Raw genomic sequence first — 26,609 nt, 5'->3', positions numbered from 1 at the left:
TTTGTGAGTTAATTAACAACCAGTGGTCTCTGCAACACCACACCCTGAATATGTGTTCTTGGGACACATGCACTCGAGTTGTATGCGTAGTTTCAAATTGGTTTCACATGAGTCGGAGGCACACTGCATCAGCAGATTCTCTGATCAAATTAAACAGAGATGAGAGGAGTGGTGGCGGGGGGGGGGGGGGCATCGGTTTTACTGATGTATAATTCAATAAACAGGACCAAACAGACAGTGCCGCCTTTATCTCACGACTCTGCATTTAACTCTGCTTTGTTAGCTCACCATCAATAAAAATATATAAAAATGTACATATATGGATATTGAGATATGGATAATAGATGAACATTATTAAAAATCCAACTTGATTCAGATTCTTTTATCATCAACATTTATTTCTGTCAATGATGTAGTAGTATAAAAATGTTCGTCCATTCTACTGTATTGGGGTGAATCATAAATGATTACACTAGTGGAATGTCACATGACTGCGAGGGATATTTGAAACCAAAGAAATGGTAAGAATCTAATATTTTCCCAAAGAGACCCATTTTATTAAACGGACCACTAACAATAGATCAAAAGTTTGACATTCAGTGGCTGAAATGTGGAATATATTTTATCACTCTGCTGTGTTAACATATTCATGGAGGCGTCCTGCACTAATCATGTCAAAACTGAAACAGCACTCATGATTGTTTTAACGCAGGACATATGGACGACTTCAGAGGATGAGCAATTTGCAGACACATGCTACAAATATACACACACACACACAACCCACAAGTAGAAACATCTCGGATGGTGTTAAATGTAATATAGAGCACTACCTGATCACAGCAAAATGAACACAGGATAATTACAAAAACATCTTGTGCCAAACATTCTTAAAAGATCACACTGATGTCCTGCAATTTTGACATTAGCTTTACTATGATGGCTCAAAATCCAGATGTGCTTGTTTCCAGATCGTCATGAAAAGCAGCTATGCGGGTGCAATTTTATCATTTTCATTTTCATTCTCCAATTTTCTTCACTTTTGAACATGAACTTCAGACGTGCTTTTCGACATAATAGACTTGTGCGTGCCTCCTTTCCAATCATTTTGTACAAAGACTCGCATTTAAGGACAAGCTAATGCAAGTGGTCCTGGAAAATATTTCGTTTTTAAGGTCTTTGATTAATGTGAGACTGATTTACAATGCTCAGTTTATCTTTTGGACTTTTTTACCCAAAATGGAACATAGCTTTCTTTTCACAGAGGACTAGATATGGGCACCTGCCAAGTTTAAATAATAAACAATAATAATTTAAAATATCGGTAATTATATAAAAAAAAGTGCTTTCAAATTGAAGTACAGGTCTGAAATTCCCACCAGGTTGTCGCGGGGCTTTCCTTACGACCATCAAAGATGCTAGCCAACAGCTAACTTGCTTGCTAAGAGGCTTTTGGCGCTCTTAGCACTTACAGTGTCACTTGGAACTTTTTATAATGACACCAAACTGAAGATCCATTTTCAGGTCGTCTGCATCGCTAGCACAATGCAATGCTAGAAATGGACCTAGTTGTGACGACTAAGTAACTGATAATTGCTCTGACTTACCAGTGGTGCAAACAAAGATGCACAAGACCGTCAAAGAAAACGTAACCACGTGAACATCAGCCTTCATCTCAAAGCCTTTCAAGGTAAAGGCCAAAAATACTGCACTCTATTGTTTTGCCCAGGTTTCCTTTATCTGCCTGTTTGATACAGTTTTAGCAATTCTTTGGATTGTAACAGAGCACCATATGTGTGTTGACCCAACCTGATCTTCCCACCAGAGTGTCTGGGCCAGGCCAGGCGATGTGCACAGAGATGCGGGAACAAAGCAAAACAAACGCGTCCCAAGGAACATGTCTGTCGAGCCGGGGTTCAGCTTAGCCACACGGGGCTCAAGGAGGACTCCTATCTAGATGGGGAAAGAGCCACATTCCCTTGAAATGAGCTTCTCTGGGATGAAAGCTTTGTGTGAGCCCCCCAGATGACCCACGACCCCGTCTGTATTTGTGCAGGCGTGGGGGGGGGGGGGGGCATGATCCTGGACTCTCTGCCTCCCTGCCAGGAACCCGAGGAGTCGGGTTGGGTGGCTAGGCAAGCCTACCATTCTGCCCTCTGGTGTTTTGCTTTTGGCGTAAAGAGAGACCCTCTGATGAGCCGGCACTGTCACAGCAGTGACTTTCATCCCGGGAGATTCAGAGGTGGCCTATTTGGGGGGGGGGGGGGGGGGTCCTGAATGTTGAGCGATCCCATGACAGTTTGTCTTCTAGTTTTTCTTTCCGCCATCAAAAACACAGTTTGAGATTTCAATACTGGCAGCAAATCATGGGGATATTGGGCAGAAGGCCAGAATTTTTCCCTCAGCTCGCACGTCTCGGTGAACTGCAGACTCCGGATAATCATATCCCCGTAAGGGGGTGAGGAGAGAAGCTGTCATCAGAAACCTGTTTGCTGCTTTTATCTCAGGCCTGTTGACATGGTGACATCCAACAGACTCTTGGTTGGGACTTGGTTGCAAATTCACAAGCGACCAAGGATGGTTGCATATTTTTCGATTTGAGCGAAATGCATTTTAGCGCTAACCTCTGCCCCTACCCCTTAGGCTTCACAGGATGTCAGCATCAGTCCCAAACATAGCCGATTACAAACAAACACAGATGCCCCCGAATTCCACTTTCACTTGAAACAGTTGGCTGACCCCGCTTTCCCCTCTGTTCAGGTTACCCCTACCTTACTCACCCCCTCGGGTCAGCATTAATCCAATAGTCTCACTTTAAAGAAGGGTTAACAGGAAGAGTGTGGGGGTGAATGCTGACCGACCCAAACCCCCCAAAAACATCATGATCATCATCGCCCTGAAAATTTGTGGAAGGCACTAACATGATGAGCAGTGAAGTGAGTTGTGGTTCTGAAATTTTCGACACTGACCACCATTTAAAATATAGTTATGGGACATCCATCAAAACCGTAGCATAGTAGGTTTATCAAAATCAAGAATAAATATAAATAATAGGAGATATAAAAAAATTAAAAAATTAAAATCTCTACTTAAATAATGATACAATTTAAATGTATTGCATATATAATTTAAATAAAATTCCCTAAATATTTGAATTTTCTATTCCTTGTCTTTTAGTTTTGACCATCATCACTTTGGACTTTTGTACGTTGAGTTGTTTTGATTGTTGTTTATTGCATTGTTTGTTTGCATATTGTACAGTAATTAAATCAACCAATACCCAAAACTGATTTATGTGAAACTTTGTGGAGATATGCCATGTTTGAAGACGAAAACCAAATTGGGTGCAAATTCGATTAGTCTTGCACAATGACTTTTTTTCGGAATCACTTTGGACCAGATGAAAGTTGATGCGGTCGCGTTTGGTCACTGATCCAAGGTGTGTTTCAACCGATAACATCTGCCATTGTATTTGTTGTATAAACCCTTAGGTTTAGGCCTGACCCTTTTTGTTCAATTAAGCTATTTCCCTAGCATTAGCTAAACATAGCACAGCTGCATTCAGACCAAATCACGTGGCTCTGGAGCCATCCCGAGCTTCCAGGTAGTCACTGACCACAGAGACAAAGTTTCCTCGGAGAGACAAACAGTACCGTACTCTTCCTCTTAATTGTTAGGAATGTCCTCATTGAGACAAGAAAGAAGTCTTTTCACATGAGTCGCTAATCAGAGCCATGCGGCCCGCACTTAAATTTGGGTGGACACTTGTTGAACAACTGCCTTGTCCTCCTTCAAATGGCCGTCCCAGTCGTTGCTGCCAGACCTCCACTGGGGCAAGTTGGTTCTCTGGCTCGTCAGTGTCTCCATGACACTAGTTTTCCATTGTTTCCACTGCTTAATTTGATCTAGTCTAGAAATTCAAAAAGTTACAAATATCCACAAATAAGTTAGCCAATAGTTTTGGAGCTTTTGAAGACTGTCGCTGTTTTTAGCTATGCGGCTAAAGTAATTGCGGCTGACTTGTGACGTCTTTCGTACATTTTTTTTTAAATATCCATTTGGCTCATGCTAATCTTTGTCCCTTTGAGATGTGAAGTCACTTGCACTGGTCCAGTCATTACTTGAAGGAGTCTGAAGCAATTATAGTAGTATACGATTTAACAATACACAACTGGCAAACTTCTGCTCTCACTATTGTGCCGCACGCAGGGCATTACTGTAAATCGATGGCACTTTTTGGCACGAGCCAAAAGGATGCAGTCTAACAATATGACGCTTGGCAAGTAGGCCGCTCAAACATTGAAGACACATGTTGGATTTTAATAGCCCAAGATGGGGAGCTTCTCCGCAGTAGTGGCAACAATTCCCTGGCGTTTTTTGTTGCATTGATTTTGAATTAAATTATTATTCAAGTTTTTGACGTGCTAATTCCATTGAGTTTGGTTTATAATGAGACGTATTTTCGGACTTGCACTGGGATTTGATTTACTTAGCAGACAATTTAACCGACTTGAAATAGCTCATGGAACTATTTGATGCGTCATCGTGAAGCTTTGGCGTCTTTCACTTTCTTGAATTATTTTATCCAAAATAAAATTGGTGTGAGCAGTTTGACTCCTTAATGATATTATGAGCCAAATGGTCCACGTGGTACGTTGCTTATAATGTGTCAGACTTGATGTGACTTGTCACAGATGATTATGGAGCTGAAGCTTTCTTCAGCGTCTTCAACTCACGGTTTCAAAGTCACTTTGGATTGTTTGTTTTCTAAATGCAATCGTAAATATGAATATGCTCATGCTACGTGAATTATAATAACAACAAATATTGCTTACATAGATAGCTTGTGCGTTAAGATTAAAGTAATGATTAGCAGCCCTCATCTTGAGGTTCTGGAGCAAATATCTGAAGAAAAAAAAGGTAAAATAAATACATTAATTGGCTATTATTTTGCAAATATATGATTGTGCTTTTGGTCGTTTTGTGCCTGCTATATTTTTATTTTTTTTTCTGTGGGAGACAATCAGAGACAGTCAAAATGGCTCTTTGGAGTATGAAAGGTTGCCGACCCCTGAGCTAAGAGAAAAGTCATATGTGCATTAGCTAATAATTTCCCCATCCCAAAGTTTCCAAGGGTTGGGTTCTGTCTGCATTTATGTGTACTTGATGCCATTCCAAATAGCGTAGTGACTCACATGGCAAACACAAGACACAAATAATAAACCTCTATAATGCACGTCCTTCCATAAGATGGTGGGCCTGGACAATTAGGATGGAGCGGTCCCGTCGGGGTGCTGGCCCGAGGCCTATCGGAGCGCGTGATTGCTGCTGAAAGGTAGCAGCAATGACGGAAGGTCACGGACAAAGGATCCACTCAACAGTCGACTTTTGCTTTACGCCTCAAACTCACGCGCATTGGCCCTCGATTGCTTATTGAATTATGTCTAATCACTCAATTAAAGTCACATGGAGGAACATCATCCGTTGTTCTAACCCCGCTACTGGACGCCAGATAACGACTGCAGTGTTTTCGCTCGTGGGAAGCATCAAAACAAGATGTCCAAAATGTGGTTGCGGCACCGACTCGGTTTTGTTTCATGACAGTTGGAAAATATTTCTTATAATGTCTTAGATTAGGGCGAATCCTTCCTTCTGGATTTGGACATTCCATTCCAGTCGTATGAATGATTTTTTTGTCATAAACTAAAAACATAGTGAGAGATGGAGGAACAGAAAAACAATCCTGTAAAAGTAACAACATACTACAATTGTTTTCTAGTATTGTATTTTTGTCAAGTTCAAGATGCAAAAGACAGGAGAAAAAAAAAAAAAAAATGTTTTAATGAATAAAAACTAAAATAAAAACAATGTCACCAAGTCATTGTTGCTGTTAATTGTGAATAATAATAATAATAATAATAATAATAATTTGTGAAATATGTCTTGCTTTAGCCCTCACACAAAATATCTAAATAGAATATTTAACACGTGTCGGCCAATATGTGACAATAATCATAAGAACCGCCACTCTGTCAGCAGGTCCTGTCTGTCTTTCTATTATGAGGGTCAACCTCCTTAATCATGTGTGTAGACAAATGACTTAAGAGCAGAACATTAACATTTCTCGGCCTAGCTCCACATGTGTCTAAGGCTCTTTGCGGGGTCACTTCCAAGGTTCCCTTAATCTATACAGGTTCCATGTGGAGATCTGCGGTGGCTGCAGCCAGTCGGCTGTTGAGGGCCAACCGTGAGTGAGTAGGAAATAGGCTCTGGCATGTTGACTCAGGAGTAAATCCCCCTGGACTTTGAAAAAAAAAAGCTGCTATTAGATTTGAATCACCTCCACAATATTGGACACGTTCTGTGGGGGATGATTGATGAACATGAAGCACATGTTAACGCCTACAGAAGCTCCAAACAACTCTTGGTGGATAAGCACAATCAGAAACCTGTAAATTACAATTATTTGCAGTATCTCATGATGACTGAAAAAAAAAAAAAAAAAAGACGAAGGGTCTGTGCTGCCACTGAGCAAAAAAAACAGAGCGAAAATTAATTACTTCAAGGAAATCTGCATGTTGGTTAGTAGCAAAAATTCGATTCAAAACAGGACTTTTCCACTCTGGGATGATCAGAGAGAAGTGTGGAGAGAAACAGACAATCAAAGACAGGAACTGAGCTTTTATGTAAAGACACTGTGATTGTGTTACAGATTGCTTCCAGGTGAGGCAACCCGGAAGGAGGGAAAAGACAGATTCATAACAAGAAAAGCCATCGCTGAGATTTTGGCTTTTGAGGAAGATTCCTCTAAGCAGGTAAAAAGACTCAAGATGTCTTAAATTCTCTAGATGTGGGTGGTTAACATCGTAGATTCCTTCAATTGTTGTTGAAAGAGGACAGAATCGTTCTAATCGGTTTGTCTCAACAAACGTACGTGTTGAAGTTGTCCATGATCCAAGTGTGGTCCAGCATCATGCCACTTTTCATGTGCGGATTCTCTGGATTGATTAGAAGCAGACTTCAACATGGGAAGTCTAATTGGAGTCGGAAATTGCACTGTGGCTGATGCTGTGTAGCCTACCAAGGTTTGCTGCATGGTGACTTACCTGCACATCTGCATTGATTTCACCCCCCCCAAAAAAGTAGCCACCACCTCAGTGGCAGTTTCCATTTGCTGATTCCTCAATAAGATCCACTTCCTGGTAATGACCTTGCTTCTCCCTGATGTTTCATGACGAGGAAATGAAAATAACGTTTACATCAGCAGGGCCCATTATTTATTATTATTATTTTTAAGCTTATTTAAACCGAGTAGGTCTTAACTTACACGGTTCCTCTGATGTGGTGTTGAAGACATGAGACACGTATGACATCACCTTTTCCCATAAGAACAATGTGTTCAGGAAAAGTACACCATTCACAATGGTGCTACAATTTATAGAAGAAAAAAAATTGGCTAAAAATAAATTCAGAAGTCAATCACTACATTATTTTTGCCATATTGTATTTATGACTAATTGCTAATAAATCTCTTTTTTCCTTTTTTTTTTTAATGAAGACAAAACTCCACTTGTGACCCTGAAGACCCTCAATCACTCATGCGATTTATTTCACTTTATTTACTTAGTGATTCATCTTCATCAAATGGAATCTAATTCATTCATATGAAGCAACAATGATCCAAGTTGGTTCGTACTAGTGTACCCGCAAACCCAACCCATAGAGGACAATAGGTAAGAGAGATCGAGAGCGAAAATGTTTGGGTAGAAGAAAAACTTCATGTTGGACTTCTCAGGGTGTCCCAGGAGACTTCTAGCACATAAATCCTCGGCACATATTTAATCCAGTCAGAAGACAAGCCCGCTGAGAGTTAAAGGATGTACACTTATTACTCACCTATCCACTTCTGGATGTGCTGCTGAGGCCCTGACCCCACTAGAACCCCCCCCAACCCCACAACGCCCAACCTGAACTCCCACAGCTACCTCCCCCCCCTCCCATCCAGACAACAGGCGCTACGTGCTATCGGAAAATCAGAGCAGGAATGTGACTCTTGACAGACACATCTCTCAGGACCTCGCTCTGAATATGTTCCCAATTAGCTTCATCTGATAAAGTGTGAGTGCAAGTGAAACCCAAGGCGGGCGTGATCAATAGCTCTGGACTCATTTTGTCATACGGGTTTGACATTGGCAGGCCGCTGCGTGATGAATCGTCGCGTTGCTGTAGATAATTGTCTGACCACATCTTCCTTTGTAGGTGTCGTTGAACTCCGCTGTCATGTCCGCAGCGGGGCCGGTGTGGCTCATCGCCTTCACTTCCCTTTGAATCAATCCTTTCTCAAGATGACAGCCATTATCTGCTCGAAATGTTTCCAACTCGTTTGCCATGGCACATTCATGTGCCACGAGAGTTGAGAATATCACATAATTGTCTGCAAATTATTAATTTACAGTAATCTCGTTTGTTGGGGACCGCCCATTCTATTCGAGGAAATCCACAACCTACCAACCACATATGTGTTATTTATAGACTATAAAGAGGAAACCAATTTATTATACTAATTATGGAGAGAGAGGTCACCACATCAGAGCCGATTGCCCATTAAATGGAATTCCGATATTTCTGGACTATAAACCGCACCAGCTGGAATTTGGGGACCGTACCGGACTATAAAACGGAGGGTTCAAAACTTTTTTTGCAGTCCAAAAACATTCTCATGTTCTTTCGTAGTGTATCTGTGACTGAATGCATGTTACTTGCCAGGCCTTTTGATGTATATCAGAGTCAGCCAATGAGATTGTAGCGTTTGCCTTTGCAAAATAGGTACTTTGCACTTGAGCGTCTTTTGTTCTGGGTGAAATACGATCTTGAACTCTGGACTCTTTCTTTTATGTAACAATTCACGTGAAAAATAATCCTCAAAATCCTGCAATATAATGTGGTATTGTTATAATACAATATGCCAAGGAATAGCTCTATTGCAAATAATTTACATCAAATATCTATGTTAACAATGTATTATGACGTGCATTAAGTAAAAGGTCTATGTTTCATATTTGTTGAAAGCATGCAAAGACAGAAAACTATTGTATGTATTACACATTTTTTTAAATATGACAAATATGACATATTTTCACAATTTCAGTTTAACAAGGTAAATTATTTTTTACTGTTGGTGTTATATTTTCGATAAAGTATCTGGATGCTCAAAGGTTGGGAAACATTGCGCTAATGTTGTGCCCAAAGCAAAAGCGCCACCTGCTGTCCTTGTTATAGCACTGCAGTTTGTCCTCCAGGTCGTTTTCCACTCATGTCTGTCCCCTGACAGCATTCTACTAAATTGCCAGTCTGTGAGTCTGCAGGTGGAGCTTTGCATTAGAATAAAGCTCAACAGCACTCGGTAAAGAGTCTGTTTCTTCTGTTTCAGAAGATGGATGGTCTTAATCCTGGAAACCCAAAATTTGGAAATATTTCACCCCCGCAATCAATCAATATATTGTCATTGAGTTTCACTTCAAATGAAATTGTGAAATCGCTTTAATCTGCCATAGTGTTCTAATTTCCGTGTAAATATTTCAGAGCAAAAATCTTGGAATCTGGGAGGCTGTAAAAGATTGCAGCAATGTAGGGAGGAGAAGAAATTTCTCACTCGTATTTGACGGAGCCGTCAATCTGGATCATGCCAATCCGCCCTCAAATATAGCTCATAAATCGGAACACAGTGCCTTCAAACCAATCCAAGTTTGATGGACAATGATTTGAAAGTCTTTTACTGCCCTCTTGTGGCCAAATATGGTAAATGAAAGCATATGGTAGAATACTGTCAATGAAGATCGTCCCCGACTGCTTTTGTATTGTGAATGCACGCAAGAAACAGCACTGGCAAACTTTTACCCAAAAATTTATGTATTGAATAAATGAATAAAAATTTTCAAAACACTGTAAATGTATCTTTAGAGAGTTATAATTCTCATCAGATCATCTAGTATAATACTTGTATTAATGCAGATTTTTAGGAAATAAAAAAATCTATAGTTCAAAATCTATGTAATTTTGTGCAAACATAGTAAAGACAAATAAAATAGTTTTTACAATGATTATTAGAAGATTGCTGTAATGTTGCTCTGTTTGGCTAAAGTCCAGCATGATTAACAAACACTTGTTATTTATTGTATGTTAACTACATTTTTTTTTTTTTGCATTTGTAAGGCCTGAGATATAAAGCTGCCAGTCATAGTGCAGATATGATGAGCTTCCTTCTCTTTTGTGTAAAACATTTTTTGCATGAACCAATGAGGCTGTTCAAAGCCTGCCTGCATGATGCAGGGAAAATTGTATAGTTCACTTTTTTTTTCTGCAAAACCAGGACTAGGTTGCTCTATACCATATTGTTATTACTGAGTTTGGTCCACTCAAAGATGTCCTGCTCGCAGACAATATCTGAATTGATGAGCAGATAGCGGTCGCCGACGCAGAAGTGCTTCTGGCAAGCGGCGCACTTGAAGCATTCCAGGTGATAGACCTTGTCTCGCACACGCATGGTCATCTCGAACGCTCGGATCCTCTTCTCGCAGGAAGCACAGAGGCCGTCCTGACCAAAAAGCCTTAGAGAAAGAAGATGTGAAATATTACAAAGATTATTTGAAAGTGAGACGGTTACTAAGCTGACAAAATGCTTCACATAAAGGAAAGGAACAACCACAAAGACAGTATAAAGAGTAAATTATATGGTAAGCACAACTAAGACTGCCATCTAGTGCTGATTGGTTGCATTACAAGTTAAAAGCACCGTTTTTTTCAACCAAATTTTTCCTAGTTTTTTTTCAGGGTTTCTGAATCATGTTAACTGTGCTGCAATTTTTTATTCCTGAGGTATTTTGACAAGCACATCAAATATGCTATTTTGGCTAACTGAAACATTTGAAATTGCGGGGGGATTCTTTTTTTAAATATCTTTTTTAAAGCAGACTAACCTTAGGTAGTCTCTACGACATAATTTCCTTCCCAGCTTGTAGTAGAGGCGGCGGCCGACCTCTCCGAGGCGGCAGCCACACAGGTCGCAACTGAGGCAGTCCTCGTGCCAGTATTGCTCGATGGCCTTGAGGAAAAAGCGATCTCCAATGCTTTGTTGGCAGCCGCCACACGTCAGCAGAGAGGGAGGCATCTGCAGGACCTCGTCCACCGGCTCCCTGTGCCAGGTAAATATATAGCACACACAAGTCATGTGGTGCTCATGATTTATGAGTCTTGTAATTGAATTCCCCTTTGATTGTAACACATATCCAATAAAAATAATCACTAATTTACTCAGTGTAATTTTGATGCCGTCCACACGAGGAAGCCATTTCTCATTTGACATTTGGCACAACTATTCGATAGAGTACAATATTTTGGAGAAACACTTCTAGACCATGGGAAAATTAAGAATTTTAAAAAACGGAATAACTCTGCGAGCCTTTCTTGTCTGTATGACGACGAATTCCTACCACAAGTTCACTGCGCGCCGTTTGTAAACTCAAACCATCTTGTAATAGGCTAAACATTGGACAAAGAGGAACTCTACTTTTCAGTACATTATTTGCAAAAGTAAAGTTTGATGCGTTTATCCTACACCTACTTTTGCGATTGCTAACATAACTTCCGCACCACATTAAACTTTGTTCAGCTCTACAAAGCCAACCAAGCATGTATTATCGTAGCCTACAGGAAAAATTTGACATTTGAAGGCTCATCTTGACGTGTCACACTCACTCGCTGGCTTCCAGCGTCTTCCTCTCGATGGTGGACGACATTCCTCCACAAACGACTGGATCCGGGTTGGAGTGGGGGGTGCAGCACCTGCTCCCCTAACCTCCAAAAAACCTCGACTATAGCCCTCCTTGGCGCGCGTGTATCAGATGATTTGAGACAACAGAGAAGCGATGCTGCTGTAGACCGCTGTCATCATTTGTTGATGCCGTCAAGCACGTCTTCTGCGCAGCTTCAGTCACAAGGTCAGCTCGCTCCGATGGTGAACGTGCCATGCGTTCTCGTCCAAATGCATCGTGTTTAAATACGAGGCGGGCAGTTTACACGCACATGAAGCGCCCCCGCCTCCCTCCCCTCAAAAGGCTCGCAGGTCTGCCTCTTCCTGCTCACGACTGTGTGACAATGGCAGGAAATGAGCCTTTAAGCGGCGGTTTGAGCCTTGTCCTGTCCTGTCAGGCGAGGAACTGCGTCGTGACTGACACTAATGAGTCCCTCCTTCCCTCAGTGCCAACGTGCGCGTGTGTAGAGACGTGAGTGCGTGCTTCCAGTAATTAGATTTCGCTCCTAACTTTTCATAATGAGACATGGAAATGGCCTTGCATGAAACATACACTGCGGTGAACCCAATGTATCTCAGGACAGGGTGTTCTCGGTTTACGACGATCCGACCTGACATACGACGGCGGAAGGTATGCTCAGAGCTGAAATGGTTACTGTTTTTCATTTGTTTTATGTTTTGGACCTAAAGAGGGTTTTTTTTTCAGCCAAGTATTTGGGTCAAGAGTCACCAACATAGGCCCAGGCAGCCAGTCCCCCAAGGTCCAAATTCGTAGCCATAAATCGGTTTTATACAAATAGCTAATCAGTGATGATTCATTGTGATTTCCCAGGCAAGGTGATGTAATGTGATCATTTGAAAATGTAAACTTTTATACTTAAATTAGTGTTGCATATTGCTATGTATCTTTCATGCATTGTTGACAAATATTTTGACAAAAAAACTTAAATAAGCTTAAATAATATTTCATTCTCATTTTTATACTTAAGGATAATTATTCAATTATTTAATGAATATTTAATGTACAGTATTATTATTTATAAATGACTTGCAAAATAAATTAACTAATTTCTTAATTACGTCAAGACAAAAACAAACAAATGTAAATAGTAATACATTTTAACTAAGCATTTTTAGGGGGGGGGGTTAATACAGTAAATGGTATACCAGTGGAAATAAAGTAAATGCTCAGTGGCCTGGACTAAAGAAGCAGGCCATGTGGTCGGGGAACCATACTTTGCCTATCTCTGATACAAATGATTTATATTGTTCATCAGTACATATTCGATGTGTACATTGTATTCTATTCTACTCTATAAAATACTTATCAAGTTCCATATTTGCATCCTGTGGCAGTAACATGTGTATCTTCACAGTTGTTGTCTGAGTTGTTGGCTGCTCTTATCTGCTGCCAACACAACAAGGCTGCCTGCAGGAGGGAGGGACACTCACAGCAGTTGGACTGGACCACCAGATAAAGCGACTCAGACAGGCAGCCGGCCAGAGTTAGCTGCAATTTGGGCTGAACATTTCCTTGGGCTTGACAGTTGTTGGACGATCTACTGTAGACTTTTTGGATATAAAATGTAGACCAGCGGCAAGGGGGCATTGGCAGAGCTTCTTGATGGAGATAAAACTGCACTCTTCAAATAAAAACTCTCTTGGTCTTAACTCACTTGCCTCACAGTTCTGAGGTTCTTATCTTGTCTCCGGGGTTCTTGTAAAGAGTTTGCATGTTCTCACTATGTTTGGTTGTAAAACTTTAAAATTGTCCAAAGGTGAGTAAGTGAGTGTGAATGGTTCTCTATATGTGTTTTGATATTGATTGGCGACTAGTCGAGACTGTGCTCCGCCTCTCCCCTATAGACAGTTTGGATCGGTTTCAGCTCAGCTGCTGTCCAAATAAGGACAAGTATAGAAAATGGAAGGATGGACTTAACAAATGTGGAAGAATATTTAAGTCCGGCGTATCGTGTTTCCACGTACAATGACCAACATTGAAATACAGTAGTGTACTAGGCCCACGTGTTCATCAAAAGTGAGACAGATTATATTCCTAAAAATTATTTTGTATATAATATTACTGTTAGCCACTGTAACAATATGCACATTAGGAACATTGAAGATGTTGAAGCTGCTCGTAAGTTTAAATTTAACCTCACCTCACCCCTCCTGGACAAAACTAACACAGCCACAGCTGCTAGCTTGGTAGCATGGATTATTCATGTTGGAAAGTAGCCAAATTTGCAATGTCATCATTTTAATGTTGTATTATTTGGAAAGTACAATAAATAAAAAATGTGAAAAGAGGCAATCAATTTACTTGATGAAACTGCGAGAACTTTAATTACAGGTTACTCTGTCCAAGCCTAGCAAGATTTGTTTTATGAAGGAACAAGGAAAAAAATGATAAGCAAGTCATCAACTACTTCCTGTGAAGCCAGTCCAGTAAGGCCAGAGGATGTGCAAGTGGCACATAAAACCTTCCTGCGGGTGTTTGTTAACTTCCTTCCCTCCATATGCAAGATGCTGTCTGCCCATTTAAGACACTTTTGACTCCAGATGCATGACCATGATAGCAATACGATGCCCCTTGGGAAAAAATCTCTCGTTGGCACTTTGCAACACTTCCCATAATGTGAACAAAAAAAAAGCTTATTTATTTACAAATATTTTGAAATAATATGGAGCTATAAGGAACAAATTGAAAATGAACCTTTTAATTGCTTGTATACTAATAATTGATCAAAGATGTTAGAACAATGTGACGGGACAGTCATTTTGTGGCCATTGTTGCAAACGTTTAAAAAATAGATATATGTTCCTGTTTTTTGTTTTAGTTATTCTCATGAAATACTACTGAATCGTTCTTTACAACACAAACAAATTTTTGCATCGCACTGGTGTTGAGCATCCTTGTAAAAATGTGAAGGCCTTTGTATTGTGGGTTGCCATGGTGGCAACAATTAATTACCAATGCTAGTCTAGAGGTTAGCACTGAAAATGGCTTGTCAGACAAGGAGCAAACTATGCTAATTAAAAAAAACAAAAAAAAAACACCACGACCACCCATTCAATCCAAAATGAAACCCAGCGATACAGTACAATAATTTCCTGTTGCTGATGGATATGTTGCTGCTATTGCAACAAATATTTTGAACAGCAGTCCTGGAAAATGTCCTTGATTAGTAGAGAAACAAAGATGATTATCCACTTGCAATGGAGTAGGGAAAATAAAACATTGGTCAAAGTGTTCATGCGTAATAATAAAAACAACCACTTCCTGCTTATACAAGAGCAGTAACAATGGCTCTGCAATGTGTGTTCTTGAAGTCTGAAGTGGTTTCATTTAAAACCATATGAAGTGTTACCCCTGAGGTCCTTTAAAAATGCTCAATGAGGTGTGGTATTGTCTGATTGAAATACAACAGGCTGCGGAAATGAGTCATTGGATAAAACGGAATCTTCACTTGCGCTCGCAATCCTTCTATAATCAGCTTTGTCCCTGGAAAGAAAACATTGTCAGTGGAACATTGCAATCAAAAGCATTTGTTGCTATGTTAACTGTTTCCTGTGTTTGGGGAAAACATGGAGGGCCATTTGCAACATTCTCATAGATTTTGGTTTGTTGCGAAAGTCACCAAATTTTACTGTGTATAGGCTACTGGTGAGTAAATGCAAATTACTGGAGTGGACACACATGAAGTGAACTTCCCCGCACTGTCAAATGTATAGTATCAGTACAGTACTGTAGTTTTCTACCTATAGCCCTGCTGAGCTCGACTGCCATCTATTGGTTTAACTAAAGGGGCGTTATAGAATAACAAAACGACCCCCTGAGTCATGTCTGTCATTTGTGCATGGCACATGGGGGGCACAGGGTTTTGAATAACGGGAGGAATGGATGATGAAAGAATAGACCAAACCAGTCTTCATTTATTCTTCATTTTGCAATTTTTCTAGTCATTCAATAAAGGTTTTAAATTGTACTGCATAGATACTTTTAACAACACACAGCATGGGTTTACTTGTAAAAAGTTTACTTTATACCTTCTAAATCAGTCAACAATTCCTATACATCCATATCTGTTGCAAATCACAATTATTGCACTATGCCTTTGGAGATGCCTTCCAAATATGAATGTTTACAAAACAACAAAATATCAAACATCAAGATATCAAACTCCCTGGTTTAATTACCTAAAAGCAAAAAATATTGTGATTGATAAATGGTTTTTGCAGTTGGGTGAAAAGTGCATAATGTATTTTATGCCTCAAATATTCGGTTGCAGAAAACTAATGTAAAGCATTTATTTGGATTAAACCACAGTACCACACATCTCCATCAAAGCTAATGATTGTGCAGATTTTCCTCCTGGAAGCTTACGCTTATATGCCTGATTGAAGTCAACAACAAGAATGAGCGTATTGTTCCTAAAGTTTTATTTAATTCGTGTAGTTACTTTCTAGAAATATTATTAAGGAATTTTCTTGTACGACCATCTTACCATGTAATTTTTAAAAGTACATTTTCAATTTTATTTCGATTGGCATATCTTGGACAGCACAAAACGGACATTCGACTTGATAAAGCGTTTCTCCCTCCTTCTAGCCGTCTCAGTTGTCGGTGAGGCCGGCGGGGCGGATCCCACAAGGAGTCAAAAAGAAAGTAAAAGCAACAAAGAACACCAGTAACAATTTAGCCGTCTTGTGCAATTCTCCATAAATCTCCCCGGTGGATATATATAGAAAAAAATCAAGGTGGGTGAAATTGCTTGCTGTGCTTCGCTGAGGAAGCGAGGCTTGCTAAGCTAACACACACCGCGAGGCAAGCAAGCGTTGCGTGATAAGGCTAATTGCTAACGGGTTAAGCTAACGGTGGTGCGGACATTTTAGCAAACCTCACAGATCACTGGACAACTCGCCACGGTGGAGCAAAGATCTGATTAAGAACATTTTATTACCAACTCGCTCGGAAAGTGAGCATACACCCAATCCAGAAGACAGTTTTTCCCCCCCGCAGTACATCGATTTAGTAAGGAAAGGTAACGGTGGCTTGTTAATAACCTGCTTGGTTAAGTTTATCACATTACGAGAGCATTATACACACCAAAATCCTTGACGATGACTACGAGCCCACCAAAATTCTCGTATATTTTTATCCTTTCATTAAATAAACAAAAGACGTTTGACTTGCCAGTGTTAAAGCCAACATGAATTTTCTGTCTTTTTTATTTATTTATTTATTCTTAGATATTGTTTAATTATTATTTTTCTATAATTTGCTTGATGTTCCACAGTCATGCAGCTTTTGCTTTCTTGGAAGTATGAAGTCACTGGTTCAACCATTGTTAACATTGTTTAACTTGTAAACTTGAATTGTCAGATGCCCTCTGCGACGAATGCAAATGGACCAGTGCAGTCTGCCAGCCCAGATGTGGGATCCGCTCCAGGTGTCGTGGGCAGCCGCGCGCTCAGCGGGCCGTCTGAAGTCCTGAAGCAAGTGCTTCAAGTCATTGATAAGAAAGCACGCAACATGGAGAAGAAAAAGGTAAACAGCGTGTGATAAGGCAGGCACTCATTACCTGGAGAATAACATTTGACTTTGTCCATCACAGAGCAAACTGGATGATTACAAAGTCCGAAAGGATAAAGGCGAGAGTCTTAACCAGGACCAGCTGGTAAGAACATAATCATTTAAGCCAATTTTTACCAATCTGTTATGTCAATAACGACTCATTTTGTCTTTTCTCATATCAGGAGGCCCTATGCAAATACCAAGAAGTCGTCAATAACTTGGAATTTGCCCGAGAGTTGCAGAAGACATTTGTTGCTCTTGGTCAAGATGTAAGGATTGGGGTGTGGGTCTTGTGGATCTTTCTTCATCCCATGAGTTACCTATAATAGTGTGAAGCTGTGGATTTCTTGTAAATTTGTCGTCATCAGATCCAGAAGGCAGTGAAGAAATCTAACAGACGAGAGCAGCTGCAACGGGAGGAGGCGGGGCAAAGGAGGCTGAAGACGGTTCTGGAGCTGCAGTTCCTCCTGGACCGCTTGGGAGACGAGATGGTGCGCCAAGACCTGAAGCAGGGCTCAATGCTGCTCACGGATGTGGACCTGGTGGCCTTCGATGAGTTCTACAAGTTGGTGGGCCCAGATCGTGACCAAAAAATCAGGTTGGTGGAGCTATTTTGCGCTAAGCATGAAACGTTGTGCTTTTGTTTTGCTGGCTCTTTATTGTATCTTAATCTCATCTGCTCAGGTTGGTTGACCAGTACGAGGAGGCTTCTGTGCACCTTTGGGACCTGCTGGAAGGCAAGGACAAGGCTGTGGTTGGCACAACTTGTAAGTCCTCAATGTAAATTGAAATCTGGGACAAATAGTGGAGCAATTACGCAAGATTTGAAGTATAACCTGTTTTAACTGAGGAGTTGAGTACAGATTAGATCGCATTCCGCTTTTTGTCATAGCTGCTGCCAGCATTGATGTGTGTTCGCAAAGTATGCGTTTGACAAATATCAGCCAACAATATGATGGCGACTGTTTTCGTATTATCTGTATGCTCGCAATCAGTTTTCCTTTCCTCTGTGGCGCTTAGCAACATTTGTTGCTGCGAGTCCTCATTTCAGATGATGAAATAACATGGCCGCGCTAGTCATTTTGGTTGCCACAGCCTTTATATGCACTTTTTAAAATGTATTTTATTTGCCGTTGAATGGGAGACGTTTGACGTGCGATGAGTTCAACTCCAAAAGCTTCACTATTTGTAGAAGTGCAAGGGAAGTTGTTGACACAGGTTTTCACGTACGATAAGTATTTTTGCCGCCTTCTGCTCACAGTACTTCTGCTGTCCGTAATGTGTTGGGAACTTTTTGTATCGTTTCTTTTCCACTGCATTTGTATGTGTGGTACTGTACCGTGATGTGATGAGGAAAGCTTATGGGTATTGGTATACCGCATTCTCCAGTCTCTTACTGCTCCATTCTACTTGGGTGAGGACCGTGGGGGGGGTGAGCTTATGCTGACTCAGCAGCAAGGCATTTCGCGCCAGCAGCCTCGTCATCTGTGGTTTCACTTCACTGGTTAGATCAACGGCCATGCGCTGAGGATGCTGGTGAACCAGTACTGTGTAGGCATTCATGATCAACTTCTCACCTCGGTGAGGGACGTGGGTTGATGGTGCTTCTGGCGATCTTCTTTTGGTGAATATAGTTGGAAAGATTGGCAGTTCTCCAGCTGGAATAATGGCATTCCTTGTTTTGTACTCCATAACAGATTGCCATTGTATTACAGCTTATGTGATGTTCCTGGCTTGCTGAAATGAGTCTGCACTCCGCAGTCAGGTGAAAATCTACTCAGGCCAGCTGCTGCTTGTAATTGGATATTTAAATAGTCTATGCATGATGATGTCTTGGCTCTCTGGGGAATACATTGGATTCATAGTTATTCTTCAGCTGCCGTCGCAGAGATGTTTTTGCAAAACGCAGGCCACCCACAGCTCTCCTTCCAACTCGTTCCTGCTTTTTCCATCTCCAAAAATATTTCCCATGTGACCTTATTCTGAACTAGAATGAGCATTCATGCTTTTGTTTCCTCGTGTCTTCACTTTTGCAATTATCTCCTCAGCTTTCGCAACAAAACATTTTGGGCCATGTAGCGATGGCTTGCTATGGTTTTGTAAGATCCCGCATGTTTTTGGATACCTTTTGGATTTGATCTCATTTTATTGTCCTGTCCTGATTACTGCAGTCTACTGACTGACTTTTACTTACTGTATGTCCGTCACACTGAATTAAAAACTTCTGTAGAGTGGGTTACAGCCTTGCAATCTATTATCCCTGAATTGTGGCATGTAATATTTTTCAAACTAGAGGCCAAATTATTGGTTTGGTTTTCTTGTGTTTGCTGGTAAATGCAAAATGTTGCGATTCAGTGTTTTGTATGTATGGCTTTATTTTAACTATGTGATGAAGCATTTTGTTCGGTCTTCTTTGTGAAATGTATAAATAAAACTCTGGCTTTCAGTTCTGTTTTTTTTTTTTTTTTCCCCAAACAGTCCTTGAAATCTCATCATTGGCTATTGTCTCGCTTTGATTTTGATGTTTGTTATCGGATTAGTAATAATACAGCCCTGATACCATAGGTACATTTTGAATTCTTGTTGCACTTTGTTTTCAAGTCAAAAGCTGCCAAAGAATTCACTTTTCATCAGCGGATTTGCTAACTCTGTTGCTTTTGTCATTTGTATAGACAAGGCTCTGAAGGAGAAGTTGGACCAGGTTTTGCTGAGCGGCTACTTCGACCAGGTTCCAAGTCACCAAAATGGAGTGTGTGTGGAAGAGGAGGAAGGGGGAGAGGCTGAGGGTGGCGTGGAAGAGGAAGTGCAAGTTGAAGGGCCAGCCCCGACCTTGGGAACAGAAACCATGGCTCAATCGTCTGAAGCTGAAGAGCAGCCTGTTGATGCAGGTCGTGGCGGAACTTCTCTGAAACCCCACAACTAAATGTGGATCATAATTAGTCATAAAATGACGGCTGGGCACTGAGCAAAAAGTTTCTTTCTTTACAGAACCCGAAATCGTTGAAGAGTACATAGAGCCCATTGCAGTGGAAACAAAAGAGGTTAGTAGTTAATGTTTCTCCAGCCAGTATGTTTTTTTTTTTTTTTTGGTCAACTGATTCTAGCACTGATGTTTGCTTTTATTCGTTTTACTTCCAGTTTGTAAACAGACAGTTCATTCCAGATGGCACATACAGCAGCAGCAAACAAGAGCAAGGGGATGAGTGGACCACAGAAACTGAGGTGCACTGTCCAACTGTTGAACCTAGTCACCATTTTGTTTCATTACGTTCAATTTTTTTTTCCATCTAGTCTGTCTGTCATCTGTTCTGTTTTTATTTTTATTTCATTCATTTCATCTGTTGTGCTCTGTGTGCCTCACAGGTGATGGCTGCCATGCAGCAGCAGCAGCAGCCAGTGCAGCAGGCCCCTCCCCCTATTGCCATGGAGACCCACCCTTTGACCTTGGTGGCTCCTGTGCCGCCGACTGACCCCATGGTCAGGAAGCAGGTGGTGCAGGACCTGATGGCCCAGATGCAGGGAACGTACAACTTCATGCAGGTAGGACTGAACTGGCACCAAAAACTTTCATGTTAGGTTCACAGGTGACTCGAAGTTGTTCATAGGCGTGAGTGTGAATGGAGGTATGTTTAGCACAATGCTAATTGGACCGCTGGTCACAGGACTCCATGCTGGACTTTGACGGACCGCCCATCGACCCTGCCATTGTATCGGCCCAGCCCATGAAGCCTGGTCAGCCTATGGACCTGCCACCGATGATGTGTCCTCCAGGTAAGCCAGGAGGCGAGAAAAGTCATCTTCGCGAGGGGTTTTGTTAACAAAGCCTCCAATGTCTTTTAGTTCATCCCGACTCACGGCTAGCGCAACCCAACACTGTTCCTGTCCAAACTGAGCCTGCACATGTAAGTGACTTGACAATCCATACTTGTTTTTGTTGTTGTTGTTGTTGTTTTTTTTTTTTAATAAATGTTTTTGTCTGTCTACTATGACATGAAGACATGTTTGATGTGATTTATTTATTTATTTTGCAGGTACCCATCGTCTCCCCAACACCACCACCCATGTATCAGAACTCTCATACGCCCGATTCCCGACCAACAGAAGCCATTGACCCCATCCAGGTAAACAAGGAAAAACAGTGATATCTACATTATTCGAGGTTGCTCTTACATCGCAAAGAATGGTAACAGCAGTTGTGTTCTGTCAAATTGTTTGAACTGAAAATGCACCATTAAAGTTCAGTTTCATCGTGAGTAGAACAAAAACGATAGATTCTCTGTTTTGGACAGACGTCCATGTCCTTGCCGCCGGAGCAGCCTCCACCATCCGCTTCTCACCCACCTGCCTCACAGACCCCCGTCTATCAGCCTGTCCCCAAAGCTCTTCACAGCAGCGGCATCAATGTCAACGCTGCACCATTCCAGTCCATGCAGACGGTAAGACCATTTTGTGGCTATGCTTCATCACGATCAACGTATTTGTTAGCTTCATCCCCCCCCAAAACCTCTCAGTTCCTCTATTATGGAATGGTATGCGGGCGACCCTCTTCACCAAAACCTTTCCCGTGGGTCCCTCTAGGTGTTCAAACTCAACGCGCCAGTCCCGCCTGCGAGTGAGACGGAGGCTTTGAGCCAACCCGGCCAGTACCAGAACAGCTTCAACCAGGCCTTCAGCAACCAGCCTCAGCATCCTGTGGAACCAGCAGAGATGCAGCCTGAACAACTGCAACCTGGTGGGCGACCCCCCCCCCCCCTTTCCCATTCTATCCCTGTTTATTTGATGCTTTAAACCAAGAATGGAAGAGTTCATTTTAGAGTTCATTTTGTTTGAAAATAGTTGGTGCCTTCCATTCCCAAGACCAGCCTGGAAACCACCAACAGCCTTCGCAGCAAGGCCCAGGCTTCAACAGGCAGCCTCAGTCATTCTACAACAGCCGAGGCATGTCGCGTGGTGGACCCCGCAATGCCAGAGGCATGATCAATGGCTACAGAGGCTCATCCAATGGTTTCAGAGGTTAGCTCAATTTTCACTTTTATAATATATATAACAAGGTCACATGTTTATGTTGATGCCTATCTTATTTTAGTTGATGGAATTAACTCTAAAAGCAAACACGTGTTAATTTCTAGGTGGCTATGACGGTTATCGCCCTCCTTTTGCCAACGCCCCCAACTCCGGTTACGGACAAACTCAGTTCAACACACCCCGGGATTACTCAAATGGGAATTATCAGAGGGTATGAAATTCTTATTCAAAAGTTTTTTTTATCGTTATTATGGTCTTGAAAGCTAACAAACTGTCCCTTGTCACTGATTGCTCAAGGATGGTTACCAACAGAACTACAAGCGCGGAGCCGCCCAGGGACCACGAGGCGCTTCGAGAGGCAGCAGCCAGGCAATAAGATCCTGAAAGGCCTGTCGTAATGACTGAATAAATGCACCACACTGAAAATTCCAAATTCAAAAATTCATTTCCCCCTAGCTCACTCTTGCTCTCTTCAATATGTTCATCATTGATATTGATCCTGTCTCCAATCAAAATAGCAACTGTTTTGACATTGGAAATGGGAAATCATGTAGTCTGGACACAAGTAAAGATGTAAATGAAATCAGCCATTTACAGAGGCCATGTGATAATATTCCTGGAAACTTGAAAGATTTCATAAGTTATTTTTTGTATTAAAATGCATCCGCCACTGCTGGTCCAATCCATGGGAGTTAATTCCCTTTCTCAGTTCTTGTCATTTTGATTCTGGAAAAAACAAACATTTTATGTTCAACAAGCTCCCTGTCCTTGTTTGTAAATTGATGTTGCTTAAAGGGTTTCAATAAAGTTGTGTTGCATACCCAAGATTCTGGATTTTATTTATTGTATTCTTGAATATAATTAGCTACATTACATACAGTATGTTGTAATGTGTGATGTGATTCACTGTTATTGGCCTACATACCATCCTATTTACTTTTGGTTAATGGTCACAGTGAGATGAAGCCTCCCGGGTGACTGGGAAAGAGATGGGATCCACGTCAGTAACAAAGTACATCAACAACCAATGAAGTGAATATTTGAACTCAGAAGTGTAACTAGTGTTACATGCAACATGCACAACCATCAAGCTAAAAGCATTTATTTTAGACTGCACGTGCAAAAATGCACTTTATGGATGGTAGGACCAGTGTCGCAGATATATGACGTCACACCAATAGTGATGTGCATTCCAGTTCTTTTAAGTGGTCTGAATCTATAGAATCGGTTCACTCAAAAGGTTCGTTCGAACGAATTGTTCTACGAATCGTTCCCCACACACACACGCCGATCCTTTTTATTTTTTTATTTTTTTTATATAAATCAAATAATCAAAAATCATGGTCAAAGCATCACTAAAGTGAAAAGTGCCACACCCGCCCTCACCCCCACTTTCTGATTGGCTGGTTGATCTGTGACGTCACTTAGACACTCCATTAGGTACACTGCCATTTTCAGGTGTATCTAATAACGGGCCACTTCATTAGGGAAAAATCATGGTCAAAGCTTAATAAAAGTGAAAAGTGCCACACCCGCCCTCACCCCCACTTTCTGATTGGCTGGTTGATCTGTGACGTCACCCGGACACTCCATTAGGTACACCGCTACTTTCAGGTGTACCTAATCACAGGCCACTTCATTAGGGAAAAATCATGGTCAAAATTTAAATGAAAGTGAAAAGTGCCACACCCAAACAACCCCCCACTTTCTGATTGGCTGGTTGATCTGTGACGTCACTCGGACACTCCATTAGGTACACCGCTACTTTCAGGTGTACCTAATCACAGGCCACTTCATTAGGGAAAAATCATGGTCAAAATTTAAATGAAAGTGAAAAGTGCCACACCCAAACAACCCCCCACTTTCTGATTGGCTGGTTGATCTGTGACGTCACTCGGACACTCCATTAGGTACACCGCTACTTTCAGGTGTACCTAATCACAGGCCACTTCATTAGGGAAAAATCATGGTCAAAATTTAAATGAAAGTGAAAAGTGCCACACCCAAACAACCCCCCACTTTCTGATTGGCTGGTTGATCTGTGACGTCACTCGGACACTCCATTAGGTACACCGCTACTTTCAGGTGTACCTAATCACAGGCCACTTCATTAGGGAAAAATCATGGTCAAAATTTAAATGAAAGTGAAAAGTGCCACACCCAAACAACCCCCCACTTTCTGATTGGCTGGTTGATCTGTGACGTCACTCGGACACTCCATTAGGTACACCGCTACTTTCAGGTGTACCTAATCACAGGCCACTTCATTAGGGAAAAATCATGGTCAAAATTTAAATGAAAGTGAAAAGTGCCACACCCAAACAACCCCCCACTTTCTGATTGGCTGGTTGATCTGTGACGTCACTCGGACACTCCATTAGGTACACCGCTACTTTCAGGTGTACCTAATCACAGGCCACTTCATTAGGGAAAAATCATGGTCAAAATTTAAATGAAAGTGAAAAGTGCCACACCCAAACAACCCCCCACTTTCTGATTGGCTGGTTGATCTGTGACGTCACTCGGACACTCCATTAGGTACACCGCTACTTTCAGGTGTACCTAATCACAGGCCACTTCATTAGGGAAAAATCATGGTCAAAATTTAAATGAAAGTGAAAAGTGCCACACCCAAACAACCCCCCACTTTCTGATTGGCTGGTTGATCTGTGACGTCACTCGGACACTCCATTAGGTACACCGCTACTTTCAGGTGTACCTAATCACAGGCCACTTCATTAGGGAAAAATCATGGTCAAAATTTAAATGAAAGTGAAAAGTGCCACACCCAAACAACCCCCCACTTTCTGATTGGCTGGTTGATCTGTGACGTCACTCGGACACTCCATTAGGTACACCGCTACTTTCAGGTGTACCTAATCACAGGCCACTTCATTAGGGAAAAATCATGGTCAAAATTTAAATGAAAGTGAAAAGTGCCACACCCAAACAACCCCCCACTTTCTGATTGGCTGGTTGATCTGTGACGTCACTCGGACACTCCATTAGGTACACCGCTACTTTCAGGTGTACCTAATCACAGGCCACTTCATTAGGGAAAAATCATGGTCAAAATTTAAATGAAAGTGAAAAGTGCCACACCCAAACAACCCCCCACTTTCTGATTGGCTGGTTGATCTGTGACGTCACTCGGACACTCCATTAGGTACACCGCTACTTTCAGGTGTACCTAATCACAGGCCACTTCATTAGGGAAAAATCATGGTCAAAATTTAAATGAAAGTGAAAAGTGCCACACCCAAACAACCCCCCACTTTCTGATTGGCTGGTTGATCTGTGACGTCACTCGGACACTCCATTAGGTACACCGCTACTTTCAGGTGTACCTAATCACAGGCCACTTCATTAGGGAAAAATCATGGTCAAAATTTAAATGAAAGTGAAAAGTGCTACACCCAAACAACCCCCCACTTTCTGATTGGCTGGTTGATCTGTGACGTCACTTGGACAATCCATTAGGTACACTGCCATTTGACGTTCACGAGTGACAGGCAGCGTTGCTGCTATGCCAGCCGACACACTTATGCCACATTGATGTTTTAATTTTGTATGTGTTGGATTGTAGTTGATGGTGTAATTATACCGAATGTGTTTGTGTTTGAATAAAAGGTTGTAACAAAAAATCCGTTGTGCCAACATTTGTTATTTTGGGGAACACCAACTTATATAACAACGTAAAACACACACAATCATAATTTTAATAGTTTTAATACAATGTTTTACCAGGTAAGCCAAATGAGAACATTTTCTCATTTAAAATGGTAGTGTGTGAAGTGTCTTGCCCAAGGGCGCAACATGTGAGACATCCCAAGAGCTGGGATCGAACCACCAACTCTGCGGTTACGAGACGACTCACTCTACTGCCTGAGCCACAGCAGCCACAACACTTGTAGGAGTTAACTAAATGTCTGATTTTTCTGTTTTAATTGGCGAATATAAAGAATGAAACACCAGACAAGATTTAACATAAATGTTTATTAAAATAATAATAAAAAAAGTAAATTTTAAACCAGCAATCTAATGTGAAATTGCAGTAGATATATTGGATAACAATATTTAGGCGTATATATACATACACGTTATTTAAAAACTACGATAAGTGCTATAAAATAAAGATTACCGATAAGTGTTATAATCTAAAGATTACCCAAAGGGAAGCGTACTCTCCCCGTTGTT

General features: G+C 41.3%; 2 protein-coding genes across 2 annotated transcripts; one reads left to right on the top strand and one right to left on the bottom strand.

Moving 5' to 3' along the window:
* Positions 1 to 9,029: 9,029 nt before the first annotated feature.
* Positions 9,030 to 12,099, bottom strand: lmo2 (LIM domain only 2 (rhombotin-like 1)). Its single transcript, XM_085915218.1, has 3 exons — positions 11,755 to 12,099; positions 10,977 to 11,192; positions 9,030 to 10,607 (listed from the first exon to the last, which is right to left on the bottom strand). The coding sequence occupies exons 1-3, from the start codon at positions 11,793 to 11,795 to the stop codon at positions 10,382 to 10,384; spliced, it is 483 nt and encodes a 160-aa protein (XP_085771344.1). The 5' UTR covers positions 11,796 to 12,099; the 3' UTR covers positions 9,030 to 10,381.
* Positions 12,100 to 16,401: 4,302 nt separating this feature from the next.
* Positions 16,402 to 23,237, top strand: caprin1b (cell cycle associated protein 1b). Its single transcript, XM_085914973.1, has 18 exons — positions 16,402 to 16,570; positions 17,196 to 17,360; positions 17,428 to 17,490; positions 17,570 to 17,656; positions 17,756 to 17,985; positions 18,072 to 18,154; positions 20,060 to 20,275; positions 20,376 to 20,428; positions 20,526 to 20,609; positions 20,751 to 20,927; positions 21,050 to 21,158; positions 21,228 to 21,289; positions 21,419 to 21,508; positions 21,677 to 21,823; positions 21,966 to 22,119; positions 22,224 to 22,400; positions 22,517 to 22,623; positions 22,710 to 23,237. Exons 2-18 carry the CDS (start codon positions 17,196 to 17,198, stop codon positions 22,794 to 22,796), a joined length of 2,091 nt encoding a protein of 696 aa, XP_085771099.1. The 5' UTR covers positions 16,402 to 16,570; the 3' UTR covers positions 22,797 to 23,237.
* The last annotated feature ends 3,372 nt before the right edge of the window (positions 23,238 to 26,609 follow it).

The sequence above is a fragment of the Syngnathus leptorhynchus genome, chromosome 6, assembly GCF_054491065.1.
Source record: "Syngnathus leptorhynchus isolate UIUO chromosome 6, UIUO_Slep, whole genome shotgun sequence".
In the NCBI taxonomy this organism is placed as follows: domain Eukaryota; kingdom Metazoa; phylum Chordata; class Actinopteri; order Syngnathiformes; family Syngnathidae; genus Syngnathus; species Syngnathus leptorhynchus.
Note: the sequence above shows the minus strand (reverse complement) of the source record. Positions and strands in the feature narration are given on the sequence as shown.

Bases quoted from the DNA above. Each gene is read 5' to 3' on its own strand.
- lmo2 (XM_085915218.1), bottom strand. From the start codon at position 11,795: ATGTCGTCCACCATCGAGAGGAAGACGCTGGAAGCCAGCGA. The intron at 11,193-11,754 runs GTGAGTGTGACA...TACCTGGCACAG, and splicing joins AAGACGCTGGAAGCCAGCGA to GGAGCCGGTGGACGAGGTCC. The intron at 10,608-10,976 runs GTTAGTCTGCTT...TCTTTCTCTAAG, and splicing joins TGTCGTAGAGACTACCTAAG to GCTTTTTGGTCAGGACGGCC.
- caprin1b (XM_085914973.1), top strand. From the start codon at position 17,196: ATGCCCTCTGCGACGAATGCAAATGGACCAGTGCAGTCTGCCAGCCCA. The intron at 20,429-20,525 runs GTTAGTAGTTAA...TTTTACTTCCAG, and splicing joins TTGCAGTGGAAACAAAAGAG to TTTGTAAACAGACAGTTCAT. The intron at 21,290-21,418 runs GTAAGTGACTTG...TTTATTTTGCAG, and splicing joins TCCAAACTGAGCCTGCACAT to GTACCCATCGTCTCCCCAAC.